At 49.5% G+C, this 15,958-nt stretch overlaps 1 protein-coding gene across 2 annotated transcripts in view; it reads left to right on the forward strand.

Moving 5' to 3' along the window:
* PRPF39 (pre-mRNA processing factor 39) overlaps positions 1 to 15,958 on the forward strand; it is a 487,671-nt gene that overhangs the window by 113,165 nt on the left and 358,548 nt on the right. The window contains exon 3 of one of the 2 annotated variants that reach the window (XM_085627039.1): positions 7,618 to 7,994. In XM_085627039.1, the coding sequence (XP_085483165.1) occupies positions 7,650 to 7,994 (345 nt within the window). In that variant the 5' untranslated portion in view covers positions 7,618 to 7,649. Of the gene's footprint in view, positions 1 to 7,617; positions 7,995 to 15,958 lie in introns of those variants that run through there. The other variant, XM_085627040.1, reaches the window with a different exon arrangement.

The raw sequence follows: 15,958 nt of genomic DNA on the forward strand, positions 1-15,958 counted from the left end.
ATTGTCTAGCTTATAATGACCCCTTTTAGTGTGGGTTTAAAGGCCTCCCAAACAGAGCCAGGAGACTCCACTGAGTTTGTTTTGTGTGAAGTATGTGTGTAAGAAAGTGCCCTCTTTTTGCATGGTTTCCCCCAATTTTTGCCAAACTGCTGATGTACTTTGCCTGAGTGTGCCCCGGGTTCCTGCCAAACAGGTACCCAGGGCCTATGTTCTTTCCCCTAAAATACATTGAGACACAAGCCAATTGGCACTCTTTGGCCACATGTTAGTCCCTTGTAAATTGTACCACAGGTACCAAGGGCACTGTGGCCAGGGAATGCCTCTAAGGTCTGCAGCACTTATTGTGCCACCCTTAGAGCCCTGTACCTTTACGTACAGGCACACACAGGCACGCGCACACACAGACACACTATGGTGCTGAGAGGTTGTCATTACGAACTCCACAGTACCATAATGGGTTTACTGAAAACTGGGAAGTTTGGTATCAAACTTCTCAGCACATTAAACCCACACTGATGCCAGTGTGGGATTTAATGAAAAATGCACACATAGGGCATCTTAGAGATGCCCCCTGAAAAACTATCTTACTTTACTGTCCTGGCTGAGTGGTTGCTTGCCAGCTGTCACCATCAGATGTTTATGGACCCCTCGGTCTTGAGCCGCCTGCTCTTGGGGGGCCTGAAACAATGCACATCCTGGGACGAGGTGCCAAGCCTCCTCCCCCAGGATGGGTAGGGTCCACGAAGGGGAACCTTAGGAGGCTTGCTGCCTTTGTGAGCTACCCGAGCACTTTGCTGCTTCCAGCCACTGGCTCCCTCCGGTTCTGACCCCCACCTTCTGTTGGAGAATCGGTGAGAAAACCAAGTGAGGAAGGGAGGTGTGCCCACCTTTGCCAACTCCGCCCTTCAGGTGGGGAAGGCGAGGTGAAGCACAACAATGTCCCCCACCATCTTGCAGATGGGGGGACACTGCCAACCAGAGAGGCATATGCCTCCCCTCCCACTGGAGAGTGGCATAATGGGGGTACCCAGCCCAAGGAAGGGACCCATTGGTCCCAACCTTTACTTACCTGTAACACCCCAAAATCTAGTATTTATGGGTAACCCTGAACCATGGCTCCTCAGAAAAGAACGGACCTGAAAAAGAGAAGGAGGACAGAAGAACTCAGAGGAGGAGGACGTCCACTGACTTGGCCCCGCCCCACCAGCCTGTCCGCACCTCGAGCCTGCTCCAGCAAAATCACGGTGGGTCCTGCAGGCAGCAGCCCTCAAGAACCGGAAGGACCTACCCTACATTCCAAAACCAAGACTTTGTCTCCTGTGAGCATCGGATTGGCTCACCAACAGACTCTGGACCCAGCTAAAACCGTGAGTCTGCACCCGACGCCCTAGGCCTGAGTTGGAGTGGCCCAACACCACAATGTCTACCCAGCGATCCTTACCTGAGATCTGGTGATCTCTGACTTGCCTCACATCAACAAACGACACCTGCAGTCCCTTGATGGAGGTTCCCCGCAACAGGAGCTGGTAAGTAAACTGATGCCTTTAGACACCCCTGCACCCGACATCCCAGGGCCTAGGGTGGCCCAACCAACGGTGTTCCAGCATCCCCAGGTTTCCCAACTTATCTCTCCAACCGGTGGTCACCTCCAGAAGATCTTCGTCCCTGAGCCTGCAGTTTTTGTTGCAACCAGAGACTTCCCATTGAAAACAGGGCACCCCACGCCAAAACAGCACCCTGTAACCAACGCCCCTGCGCTGCTGCGTGTATACTTTAAGTGCGAACTCAGATCACCCTTTGACCTGAGCCTAAAACCATGAGCTTTGCTCCCACAACTTTGTGAGCAGGCACCAACCGGTGGCCCTTATCCCCCATTGGATAACATTGGGCATCAGCACTCTGCACCCGGCTGCTCTAGTACCGCTGAGGGTGCTTTGTGAGTGCATCTTTGACCCAGCGGGAACCGTGTTCTAACTCCAGAAGATCAACTCCCAAACCCAAGTACTTACCTTGAAACGTATAACTTCTTTTTCTCCCATAGGACTGTATTCAATCAATCAATCAAGAAATTTATATAGTGCGCTACTCATCCGGGGGGTCTCAAGGCGCTTGGGGGGGGGGGGGGGGGGGTCTGCTACTGCTCGAACAGCCAGGTCTTGAGTTGCTTCTTGAAGGAGAGGTGGTCTTGGGTCTGACGAAGGTGGATGGGGAGGGAGTTCCATGTCTTGGCTGCCAGGTAGGAGAAGGATCTTCCTCCCATGGTGGCTCTTCGGATGCGTGGAACGGCGGCGAGGGTGTGGCTGGTTGAACGAAGCTGGCGGGTGGGAGTGTAGAAGGTCAGGCGGTTGTTGAGGTACCTGGGTCCCAGGTCGTGGAGGGCCTTGTGTGCGTGGGTGAGGAGTCGGAACGTGATTCTCTTGTTGACGGGGAGCCAGTGCAGGTCTCTCAGGTGTCCGGAGATGTGGCTGTGACGGGGGATGTCCAGGATGAGTCGTGCGGAGTCGTTATGGATGCGTTTGAGTCTCTTCTGTAGTTTGGCTGTGGATCTGGTGTAGAGGGTGTTTCCGTAGTCTAGTCGGCTGTTGACGAGTGCTTGTGTGACCGTCTTCCTGGTTTCGGTGGGGATCCATCGGAAGATCTTCCGGAGCATGCGTAGGGTGTTGAAGCAAGAGGACGAGACGGCGTTGACTTGTCTGGTCATCGAGAGGGAGGAGTCCAGGATGAAGCCCAGGTTGCGTGCGTGGTCCGTTGGTTTGGGTGCGCTGCCCAGGGCAGGGGGCCACCAGGAGTCGTCCCAGGCGGAGGAAGATGGTCCCAGGATGAGGACTTCCGTCTTGTCTGAGTTGAGTTTCAAACGGCTGTTCTTCATCCACTCGGCTACTTCTTTCATCCCTTCGTGTAGGTTGGTTCTGGCGGTGGCTGGGTCGTTGGTGAGGGAGAGGACCAGCTGAGTGTCATCGGCGTACGAGATGATGTTGAGGCTGTGTTGGCGTGCGATGGCTACGAGGGGGGCTTATGTAGATGTTGAAGAGGGTGGGGCTGAGTGATGATCCTTGTGGTACGCCGCAGATGACTTTGGTGGCCTCGGATCTGAACGGGGGGTGGCGGACTCTCTGGGTTCTTCCGGCGAGGAACGAGATGATCCAATCCAGAGCCTTCTCTTGGATTCCGATGTTGCTGAGGCGTTGTGCTAGAGTGCGGTGGCAGACAGTGTCGAACGCTGCGGAGAGGTCCAGGAGGATGAGGGAAGCTGTTTCCCCGTTGTCGAGCAGGGCTCGGATGTCGTCAGTGGCTGCGATGAGGGCGGACTGTTTTCTTGTGAAATTGTTTGGTGTTGGTTTTGTATGAGAGCTTGAAAAACTGCAAATATCTAAACTGCTTTACTTACCTTTTCTCTAGGAATGTCCCAGTGTGATATCTAGGCATATCGCATGGAGTAGAAAAAGTAATACATATAGTAATCTGAAAAGTAATTTCCACTGTATTGAAACTATTTACAAACATGTAACAATCATTTTCATTCAGCTTGCTTGTATTGTCAACCTGCTTAGAAATGTACCATTTACGCTTACCTGTACCAGGCTAGCTTGGTTCTAGAAAATAAATATAACTAAATAATATTTTCATACAAACAAATTGGTCTGAAGTTCAGTCTTTGAGTGTGTGATATCATTTGCTGCCTAAGTGTGTACAACAAATGCTTAACACTACCCTCTGATAAAGCCTTACTGCTCTCCCACACTTCCACAAATAGAGGATAAGGTGCTATCTACTTTTACCTGTATCCACCTCAGGGGTTCCACTGGACTCTGTGCACATTCTACTTAATTTTGGTATGGTATATACAGAGCCAGCTTCCTACAATGTGTCAATGGCCTCACCTATGTTTGTTGAGCATGAAGCATTCCGAAGAGTCCAGAGGGATATCCTTCAGCGCAGCGGGGCGTTTGCGGCCCCCGTACTCCAGCCAGAGCTCAATTAGGGAATGATCATAAGGCTCCTTCGGTAAAATATGTGAGGCTGTTATGTGCTCCAGAGTGAAATGCATACCCCCTTTACCGCATATGCAGCTGTCGCCATATATCATCCAAGCCCATTGGCTCCATAAAGGGTGGGGGGGGGGGGTGTGGGGGTCTGGGGAATATCCCAAAGTGGTCCTCTCAGGGCTCTGCTCCCATCCTCCTCAAGTAGCTCAACAAAGTTGACCTCCGTATGGAGCTGAGAGGAATTCCATCTCCCCACTCCCTCCTCCTCCGAAAGTGAGCTGTGTTGTTAAAGCCTGTGCCGACTCCGATGTTGAAAAAACAATGTTGGCCTCCTTAGTCGCCGAGCTTATGACTCTCTGCACAGCGCCCAGTGCCACATCACTCCTCGGTGTGTTCTCGTCTGCTTACCCTCTAAGATCGTGAATGGCTCCTGAGCTGACCGTGATTACGGGACCGCCACTGGGATGCCCGGGCCCCCTTCCCTATTGGCTGGTCGTCGCTCATCTGGGACGCCATGTGCAGCTTTACCAGAGTCCACTCATCAGACCGTTGAAAGATGTCAACTGGGTTAATTAAAGAGCAAACTTTTATCATGTTATATGACCTTAAGTTTGGCTGGCTAGAGTAACATGTACCAGATAGTCAGGTCCCATAGGTTCCTCTTAGCTTTCATAAAGGATTTGTGGTGTTGCTGTACCATGTTGGTATAGTACAGGAAGAGCATAATCGTGTGAGACTAAAACAGCAGGGTTTCCCGGGTGCGTGGTGATAGCATCCTGATCATGATGATTGAAGATGCAGATAATTAAGTGTCTGGCTGGAGCCCGCGGAGCTGGCCACAAGTTCAGGGTCTGGCGTACTTTCCCTACTAGAAAGTGGCAGGAAAATGTATTGAGCGGCATCATTGAGAACAGCCATTGCTCAATGAATGACTGCGAGGATTTCTCCTCACAGCTTTCTGGCAGATGTTTTTTGCAGGGCCACCAGCTCCCTTGTGACAGAGGAGAGCATGGTAACAGTGTTTTGCATAGGGGACACAGAGGTCTCTACTTCAGTCACTCTCGGTTATCCTCTCCACTGCTTGGTGCAGATCTTGTCGGAGGAGCATGACATCATCCCCCACTGCTCCAATTTTAGCATCCAAAGTGTCCTGCGACAGGTTGATGGTAGCAATAAGCCTATTGGTGTCTGATCCAGTAGCCTGTGCTCCTCTATTAACCTCTGCAGCCCCATGTGCCCCGCCGTCTGGTGGATAAACTGTAAAGTGTTTTTTTGCTCTGTAGTGGCACCTTACCTTTGACCATGATTAAGGCCGGGTTACGTGGCAGATTTCTCTCCAGTCTGTTGTGACCCGCCAGCTCCTGTAGAGACCCTGGGTGGAATGAGCTGCCACAGGAGGGTGGTTCAGCTAGAGGGGGAGGGTTGGCTTGAAGTCTCCAATCCGCAGTCCCAACACACCAAGGTAGGGCCTACCGCAAGGAACTGCAGAGTTCAGTGCCCTCATGCCTGAATAGACTTTCCCCCGAGGTAGATGCATACATACAAGGGTGCAGAACACACAGTCACCATAGGCTTAGCACACACCACTAAGCCCGATGTAGAAGCCCGCTCCTCCCTCTTCTGCGTTTGGATCCTCCAGGCCCCCAAAGGTTCCCCACGCTTACTGTCTTGCACTAGGGCTGCTGCTGGATCACTTCTTGATGTGGGCTTTGCTCGTTAGTTCATCAGACAGGCCCCACCTGCCCCAGCAGCACGATACACCTGACCAGACCAGTGGTCTACAGGGTGCCCGGTGCTGTCCCACTGCACCAGGTGCCCTCATTACTCAGCCACCTGAACCTGCCTTTCCACTGACTCTTTACCTGACCTTCCTCAGCCCGGGCCGAGGTGTATGTCACAGGCTGCGCCTCCCCTGGCTTCCACAGCACCCGGATCCACCCTGTCATTGTCGGGCGGTTGCCAAGAGATTAGCAGTGCCTGCTGCAGACCAACTCGGCCAGGCACTGCTCCACAGCCCCGTTAGACCCCCATGTCTAAGATGAGCCCTTTTGGCGGGTCATCCAAGGTGCGTATCGCTCACTGCAATTCCATGCCCATTCCCCACCACTGCAATGTCTCAGCAGCTCATCAAGTGCCGGTCCTGCAGGCAAAATGGCCTATCATAAGGTCCAGGTCCGCATCCCGCGTTCAGACTATAGACGTACTGAGGCAGGATCTAGGAGGATTATGGGCGGACGGCACAGAGCCCGTTTAGGTGGCGGCTACCATGATTGTGTCTTGACCAAGCCCCCATATCATACATTCATACATTTCGATGTGGTGCTCAAGAAAAGTGCATAGGAAAGTGTAAAACAGCAGTGCTCTTTTGCAAAGTGTTATAGAAAAGAGAAGGAAAAAAAATCTATAAAATAAAGAGTATTCTGTTTAACGTCAAAATTAAACAATGGCTCATAATGGTTCCAGTAGAGTCAGACTGAAAAGGACTGTTTGAATGTTAACTTCTTTAGAAAATTAGTCCTAGCAAAGGTAGACGATCAATGCAGCGTTTAGGGACCCTTTTTAGCATCCTTGCCCTAGGTGCCAGGGCTAGCACTTACTGGGGCCGTACAGAGGGGGTGCTATAGGTATTGCCAGTTGGGGAAACCATTCTACAGTTTAGGGAAAGATCGGTCACTGGGGTCCTGGATAGCATGAACCCAGTGTACTTTCTGTCAAAATAGTATTGAATACCAGGCAAAAAATAGGGATGACCATATATATCAAAAAGGGGCACTTTTCTACAGAGCTGTTTTGAAATAAAAATGTGCCCATTGCAGCTTTAATTGTATTCCTCGACTCACTCGCCAGGTGTTTAACCTTAAGTTTTATACACCGGTTTTCATTGAGACAGTTTTTTTCTTCTGTGCTTCCTGCATGTTTTGTACCCAGTCAAATTCGATGTATCTTGCAAGGAAACCTTAAGGTTGATAGTGTGAATTTTTGGGAAAATGACTTGAGAAAATGTAAACATGGTTAACAACTACGTGTAAACAAATTAACATTCATGAGTGCAATACTTCAAACTTCTGACTTGTCTCTTTTGTAAGCTCACATTGTAGTGTTTGTTACAAGTCTAGGTTACCAAGTCATGTCACTAATGCACTTGTTACAACTCTCATTATAGTCTCAACCAGGCTTTACTGCCCCATTATTACAGTGCCTTTTCTGCCCGTGTGTTTTGCAAAGTGTGAGGATCTGTGCCGTAGTTGCCATAATCGTAGCTCCCTTTACAATACCATGTCTACACCCAGAGACCTCATCTATTCACACAATGCTGTTCCTCTTTATTTGTGTGTTCCTTCCTATTTAATGGACGCATTTGCTTAATGTGACCCTACATTTTTTCAGCTTTATTTCATTTGTCTCATCTTTGAATATTGCCGGGTGATTCAGTTTATTATCGAAAATATCTTGTTTTAGAGAGACTGGGGTGTTCAAGACCTTCCTACTTTCAGTGTAAGTCTAGGAATGGTGACTGTTTTAACTCTACAGCTGTCAAACCTTTTCAATGAATTTCCAAGTTAGTCTCATAAAAGTGACAGTAAAAATAAATGTGCAGATTATAATGATGTTTCTTATTTATTGCTTACAGGCAGAGTAATTCAGACTGCTCAGGGCACAGACATGTTGAATCCCAGTGCTCCCCAAGACAATGCAATCAGTGGCAAACCAAGCACAGAGATGACAGATATAGATAGACAATATGCAGATTTCACTGCAGAGATTATGGAAGTCATAGAAATGGAACAATCTCCTGAGAACTCTGAGAGCAATAAAGACGATCTGGGGGAAGAGGCCGGAGAAGAGCCTGGAGACGAAAGCGCATGTGAAATTCCTACACCTCCCCAACCTCCTCCAGAAGAACTAATTCCTTTTCCCACCGAATTTGCCACATATTGGAAAGTTGTGGAGGAGAACAGTCAAGACTTTTCAGGATGGACGTACTTGCTACAATATGTGGAGCAGGAGGTTAGTAATCAAATTGAATTACATTTTATACTTTTTATCTTTTGCTCTTCGCTGCTTGTAGTCAGATTGTTTCACATACATTTTCTGAAATGTCTCATTCAGTTAGAATTAGAAGAGGTAGGGTAAGAGCATAGAAGGCAAGAACACAATATCAAACACAGCAAGCTAGGGTGAGGAATGTACAAGAAAATATTACAAATTTACAATGATGAACTAACTTCCTAGAGGGGTCTGAGAATGAAGGTATTAGTTCTGAAAGTGTCTTTAGAAGAGAAGTGTTAGTATCACCGAGTTCAATGGTGCTTAGTTTGCTGACCTCGAAAGGATTGATGGCTGAGTAGGCCTTGCTGGTATTTGTAATGTGCAGATCAATTAATTTTCGTTAACTAGTATGTAACTTACTGAGTCCTCCTGCAGCTGCAAAAATCCACCTACAAGGTAAGTAGCTTACATTAAGGAAGTAGCAGTGTGAGCGAATTAGATGTTGTCAGACTTTGATTGCGTAGCCATGGAGCAATGCTTATACTTGAAGAGGTTTATTTATAAGATACAATGCTTGAAATTGAATGTGCTCTTCGCTATGGAACCGATACAGCGATTGCAGGTGCAGGAGAAACATGGTCAGGTTTTTTGTTTCAGGATCAACATCAGTCTGGGATTTTTTGTTCGGTTACTTGTTGAGACTTTCTTTCGAGTTTTCGATACTCAGAAGACTTGGGCCCTTCCTCGAAGCTGGGAATGTTCGGTTTCCCGTGGGAGTCCGGAGCTGGGGTGCGGTGCCGCCTCCTCTGTCAGCCGCAGACCGGGCTGCATGCGCGTGCGTGACCCGTCCTCAGCTCTGTAGTCATCATTACTTTCATTCCGGGGAAAAGTAAAACTACTTCAGAAGGTGCGGTTCTTCTGAAAGACTTTACTAGCTTGTAAAGGTTTACTCCTACAATATATTGATGTGAAAAAACCACAAACGTTTGAGTATTCTGCCTCACACTTTTTTTTCAGGCATTGAATAAATCATAACAGTGACTCTAACTGATAGGAAAGAATTAAAGACATATACGCTGATAAAAACCATGGAGGACAAGCATTTACAATGCAATGGTCTCGGCATTGGTAAAGTTAGAGCTATTGGCATTGCTCATGACAATGCCGTTTCTTTAAATGTTTTCAAAACAAAAACATAAACAAAATTCATGTCATGAGCAATGCCAATAGCTCTAACTTTACCAATGCCGAGACCATTGCATTGTAAATGCTTGTTGAATATTTTAAGATTTAAAAAGTCCACACTTAGAAGAAATTTCAGGAAAAAGCCTGTCAATGTTACCCTATGAGGAAAATAGAGTTAGCGGTTTAAAGGTAAGTACTCGACTGGCAGAGTTGAGGTTCTGGGCATAGACTCAGGGGTCCCCCAGGGTCAGGTAGGTACAGTTGGTTCACCCTCAGCGACTCTAGGGCGGCCGGGTGCAGAGAGAGTTAGGCCCAATGTTATCCTATGATGGATAGGGGGGGCCTTGGTTGGTGGCTGCTGACTAGCAAGCCACGCGGCTGTGGGAGCTGGGCTCCTGGCCACCTACTCAGGGCAAGTGGGGAAGTAGGTAGGTGTAGAAGTTGCACTGCCAGGGCCACTCGGGCGGCTGGGTGCAGGGTGCTTTTGAGCCTTCGGGCGCTCAATTGATTTCAATGGGAAATCTCTGGTTTAGAAAAAGACCTCAAGCTCGGGATGAGGATTCTTCAGGTGCCACCACCACTTCGAGAGGTAAGTTGGGTAGTTGGAGGATAGGTAGGTACCCCAGGATTGGGCACAAGGGGCCGCGGGGCACCGCGTGCAGGGGTGCCTTTTGGTGTCGGGAAATCTTACCCTCTGTTGATCGCGGTAGGTGGGACACCTTGTTCTGAGGCTGCAGGCTTCTTCAGGAGTGTCGAGGGAGGTCCTTGGGTGCCGGACTCGGGGTCACAGTCGCTGTGGGGTCGTCCTCGTGGTCTTTGGTCACTCCGGCACTGGCCAGGCTTGGCTGGTGCAAAGTGTGCTGGGTTCGCGGTTCCGGGCTGCTGCCAGGGATTAGAAGTAGGTTTTGAGTAGAGCCTTTACTCATGGGAGTCCCAGGGGCTTAGAGCCAAAAGGTAGCCAGGTCCTCCAGGGTTTGTGAGGTTGCTGGCCACAAGAAATGCCGGGTTGGAGCAGGTTCGAGGGTCGACAGGCCGGTAGGGCTGGGGCCAAAGCAGTTGGTGTCTTCCTCTTATTAGCAGCTGTAGGGCAGGTCTTTTTTCTTCTTGCTCTTCTTTGTATTTCGGAATCTGGAATCTGGGGAAGAAAGGTTCAGGGTGCACTTAAATACTGGATTTAGGGGAGTTACAGGTAGGTGAAGGGCAGGGACCAATGGGTCCCTGTCCTGGGGTGGGTACACCCCCTATCCTGCGCCTCTCCTGTGGGAGGGGGGCAGTAGCCTAGTCCAGATAGGGTAGGGCTTCCCATCTTCAAGATGGCGAGAGCCCGGAGATGTGCTTCACCTCGCCTCCCCCACCTGAGGGGCGGGGTTGGCAGGCTGGCGCATCCCCTGTCCTTTTTTGGGGTTTCCGGCCAAGCTTCCCGCCAGAGTGGGGGGTTGCAATGGCCTGGAGAAGCTCAAAGGGGCAACATGCATTTGAAGCTTCCCCCTGCCATCCTGGGGGAGGAGATTTATCACCTCACCCAGGATGTGCATTGTTGCAGGCCCAGGAGAGCAGGGGCTCTCCCACCCAGGGGTCCAGCAACATGTCTGCTGTGTGGCAGCCTAGGCAGCCTCGGAGCAGATGTGGATTGTAGGTTAGGTGTAAGGGGGCATCTCTAAGATGCTGTGAGAAGTTGGCCTGGTATATGATGCTCACTAGTTAAAGTGATCACCTTGTACCATGCCAAGCAACCCTTATGGTGTGGTTGTAAGTCAACCTTTTCGGACTAGCTGCCCTAGTGGTAGCGTAGGCTAAGCAGTCTTTGAGGCTAAACTTGTGAAGCGTGTTAAGCCAGCTGTTTTACCAAATGTAACCCCCTTTTATACCAATGAAAGGACACCACACAGATATATATTCAAAATATATATGTATTTATTTCTCAAAGTAACCCCTAGTCTCTTTATGAGCACAGGAGCACAAATCGTCAAACAAGATTACAGTAGAATACACAGAAGTTGCACTTTATATGGATAGGCCCTGGTGGCCGCTCAAACCATATACTAAAATAGTGGTATAAGTACCACGAACAGAAAAGGGAAAAGGCCTAGGGCCTCTAGAATCGCTGGGCCTACAAGGAGCTAACCTCAGTTAGTGACCAGGAGGTCCACGGGTGGCGTGTGCAGAGCAAATAGTCACATGCGTGCTCCCATAGGTTTCAATGGGTGCGTAAAAAGTACAAAGTTACTGCAAAGAGGATCTTCCGGATGGACTAGGAACTCAAGATTTGGAACACAGGCACTAGAGATGTAATACTACACTTGGGCACAGGAGTGCCAGCTTTACCTCACCCACAGGAAGCGGGTGCATAGGCCTCGAAGTGCGTCGGGTTTCTTCTATCTGTTCCGTGGAGCCTGTGGACAAAGATGCTGCAGGCGGTCGGTCCGGGAGAGATGCGGTGGATCCAAGAGTGGATCGGAGATGTTGAAGACCTGTAAGCAGAGGGGACAGTGTTCACAGTCACTAGCCAGTGACCAGCGTTGCACCAGGTGGGTACCAGGCAATGTCGGTTGCAAACAGGAAGAAAGGTGTAGCTTGTTTCTGCAGCCACGTGGTCCCTGGAGGTCGACGACGTCCAGGAGTCGGTTCACGAGCTGTCCCACGCAGGCTCTCGCTGTCGGCGGTGTCGGCGACTTGATCGAAGCAAACAAGCCTTGGCAAAAGCAATTGTTGTAGGAGATGAAATAAGCTGATGGTTCTGACCAGCAAGGTCTGCTCCTTTGGAGGGGAGCAAGGGCCAGTCTGGAGCAACCAGATCAGCGGTGTATTTCTTGAAGTTCGTCGCCAAGATGGCCACTAGCCAGCGGGCCAGCAACCGGTTAGGCGCGTCGAGTGGCAAAATGCAGAAGGGCCCCACGCAGATCGTGGAGATGCTGGAGGGCTCACCTTTGGTGCAGATGCTGCTCGAGGGTTGGGCTTCTCAGATCCCAAAGCACAACTTGGAGGGAGCCTCGGTTGTTGCGCTTGCAGCTTGTCGTCGTTCCAAGATGGCTGGCTCCACGTGTCTCGTTGCCTCCACGGGTCTCATTTTTTCAGGGACTGTGGATCGGGCGGTGAGAGGTCTGGAGGTCCAGGTCTGGTCAGTCTCTGGGCTCGGGCTCCGGCGGGAGGCGGTGGCAAAGCAGACGTTGATTTGCTGGATGGTGCTTGCGTCACTCCCTGACCACAGGGGAGATTTCCTTCAGTCTTCTGTGCAGCAGAATGTCGAAGTTCCCGTCTTCTTCTTAGTTTCAAGTTGATTCCAGGATGTCTGAAGTCTTAGGACACAGCTCCTACCTTTAAGCGGATTCTAGGGGCCGGACTACCTGCTAGGTCCCTCCCTATGGGTGGGACCAGGAAGGGGGGTGGTTACACCTCCAATCCTTTGTCCAGCTCGCCCCAGGCCCGGGACTGGTGTGCCCCAGGACCGGTTGGAACTGGCATATGCACCGAGGCTCCTTGTGAGCCACAGGCATGTCTGGTTTCTTTCAAACCCTACCTGACCAATACACAAAATCCTGTCTGGGGTGCTGGCAGGAACCCTTTGTCCACACCTCCCAAGCTGGAAGGACTCCCAGCAGCAGGAGAGCAGACTTGTGTCTGTGGTGGCAGCATCCATTTTGTGGAGCTGAGGCTATGTCTGATTTTACCTGGGTTTCAGGTACTGTACATGTCGTGTCCCTCTAGAAGGGTGGAATGCTAACCCCGTCGCCAGAATTGGCGAGGGGTTAGTATTCCAATTCGTATGACACCTTACTCGACATGTTTTGATAAAGCCAAACCAAAGATAGCATTTAACCGCGAGGTTCATAATGCACTTGAGAGTATATGGTATGGCGATATCTGGAAACAGTAGAAGGAAGTTGTTCCGACCACTGCAGACAGGCTCAGCTCATGCCAGATCACCATCTCACATGGAACCAAGCACTCTGCCTTCAGGATTGTTAAGGCCTGCCATAGGAGTGACTTATAGGTTAACATGTGTCCCATTTAAGGTTAGGTATAGGTATACTACACCTAAGTAAGAGGTGATTACACCAACTTACCCCAGCTGAGTGAACAGCCAGTTGTGTCAAATTGTAAGGCCAGGCCAGGGGTGGCACAATACATGCTTCAGCCCCTGGCAGGCCTTGGGTACACCAATGCCCTGGGTACCTAGTGTACACTGGTACAGGGGCTGACAGGGTGATCCACTTCCAATTGGTTATGCACCTAGGGTGCATAGTGTTAATTTAGTAGAGAGAACAGCAGGCTGGGGGTCTGATTGGCAGGCCCACAGCCTCAATATGTCAAAAACCAGTGAAGCAAAAATTTGGGGTGACCATAGGATAGCAGACCCTACTCTCCTACAGATGCCCTCTGGGGTGCTTGGTACATTAAACGCACACTGATGCCAGTGTGGGATTTAATGTGCTGAGAAGTTTGATACCAAACTTCTCAGTCTTCAGTGTTGCCATTATGGTGCTGTGGAGTTAGTGTTTGACGAGCTCTCAGCACCATGTACTCTTAAATGGCAGCACTGCACTTACAGTGGACCTGGGTACTGTAGGGGCACAGGGCTCCCTGCTCCTGTGCCCTCACCATTGGCATAAGGCACCCAGCTAGAGGGGTGGCTGATATATGCCATGGCAGTGTAGGTGATGGGCATGGCACACAGGGATGTGTGCCATGTCGACTCTTTGTTTTGTCTTGCACCCAGACACCCAGCCTGCAAAGGCAGTGTGTCTGTGTGCAAGGGTACAGGGCCTCTAAGGGTGGCACAATGAGTGCTGTAGCCCTTAGAGGCCTTCCCTGGTCACAAGGCCCTGGGTACCTAGGTTAACATTTACCAGGGGCTGACATGTGGCCAGGGTTTGCCAATTTGGGTTTTGTGTGTTTTAGGGAAGGAACATAGGCCCTGGGCACCTGATTGACAGGAGTCCAGGGCACACTCAGTCAAAGTACATTCAGCAATTCAGCAAAAAAGTTGGGGCATACCATGCAAGAAAGATGGCACTTTCTCACACACAGGCATAGCAGTAACCTCAGCTGGAATGGCCCTTTTTCTTCTAGTCTCACCTGGGATGTGCTGGTTTGAGAGCGCCAACCTGTCCTGCACAATGGCGTTGCTGGCACAGGTATCTCTTTGTGCAGTGGCTGGTATTCCATTCACCAGTAGGTGGTGGAAGTGTCTGCGTCCCTCTGGAATCACCAACTCACCTTTTGGTCCCACTTTCCAGTTAAAAGCTACAAGAACTTCCTCATCCGAGGAATCGTCCTCAAAGGATGCACTGGGACCCTCTGTGGGGTACATTGGTGGGTTTGTTTTTAGGACAGGAATGGTCCTTGGATCGCTGCTCTGTCTGTTTACAATCAAAGCACAAGCCTTTTAGGGATCCCAGGCCTTACCCTGGGATCCACTTTTGTGAGGTGTTTTGGGGCCTACCCTCCTGGACAGGCTTTTATGGGCCTACAGAGGACTCCTTATATGTATTTTTAGAATGATCCACCTCTTTCTCCTGGCTTCACATTCACGCCTTCCATGCCTTTTCTTGAACACTCTAGTTTTTCCCCAATGATCAGCCTTCTTCCCCAACTCTTGGGGAGAGACCAAACCCATGTCCATCAGGTATAGATGCAACATTTGAGAAGTACAGTTAGTTAACATATGTTCCTTCGTAAGCAATTTATAAAGCCCATCATTGTCTTGCACCTAACTTCCCTTCAACCAACCACCTAGTGCTTTCATTGAAAAGTCTACAAAATCAACCCAGGACTGATTTAAGGTTTTCGAAGTCTCCCTGAACTTAATTTTACAATTCTCAGTGGTGAGTCCAAAGCCCTCAATCAGGGTTCCCTTCATGCGGTCGTTGTACTCCACGTCGGTCTCATCGTGTGTCAGGAGTCGGTTCTTGCACTATCCTGAAAACAGCTCCCAGGGTAGAGAGCCCCAATACTTTTGGTTGAGATTCCTCATCCTACAAGCCCCCTCTAAGGATGTAAACCGTTTGGTTATATCATCATCGCCTACATATTTGGGGACTGTCTCTTTGGGGATTTTAGGTACAATAGCTACTTCTTGCTCCCTATTTAAGATGTTGCTGCCACCAGAGATGGGTCAGTTCTTTCTTTTTCTATAGCCAAGAGTTTAGTCTCAAGGGCTAGTCTTTCAGCAAATTTTTGAAGAGCTGCACCTTCCTCCTCGATTTCTTCTGATGTATTGTTAGAGGTGCTCCCAGTAGAGGTACTGCCAGTAGGTGAATTGGAGACTTCCTCATCATCATCACTAACATTTCTCTGCTCTCTATTATATGCATTGGTTTCCATTGTCATGGTCCTATCGTGCTCAGCCAGCAGGTTCTGGAGGTGAGGTTTGGTAAGTTTAGTTCCAATGGCAAGATTCCATGCTGTGCAGAGGCCCTTAAGTTGTACCAACGTAAGTTTCTAGTAGGGAGTCTGTTATAGCGCGTGGGAACTACCCTTGGCCTCCGACATGTTTTAGAACAGTGGGGACCGTTTTAGTAAGTTACAAAAAATCTACCAGACTATACTTTTTACATGCCTAACTGTCTAGGATTGTTCAGAAATTTCTAAACAACAAGGACTTGGGGACTTAACTAAGACCCTCACAGACCAGCCTAGAAATTTAGAAACAAATATGAAATTAGTAAAATATTTTTGGCAATCTAAAGTCAATTGTGGAATCACAATACTGACAAGAGTGGTATAGTAACTGCAAAGCCTTATGTACCACTCTTGTACCACCAATGTAGAAAGCTGCCTCTTCATATAGAGGACCA

Source organism: Triturus cristatus, chromosome 9, assembly GCF_964204655.1.
Source record: "Triturus cristatus chromosome 9, aTriCri1.1, whole genome shotgun sequence".
In the NCBI taxonomy this organism is placed as follows: domain Eukaryota; kingdom Metazoa; phylum Chordata; class Amphibia; order Caudata; family Salamandridae; genus Triturus; species Triturus cristatus.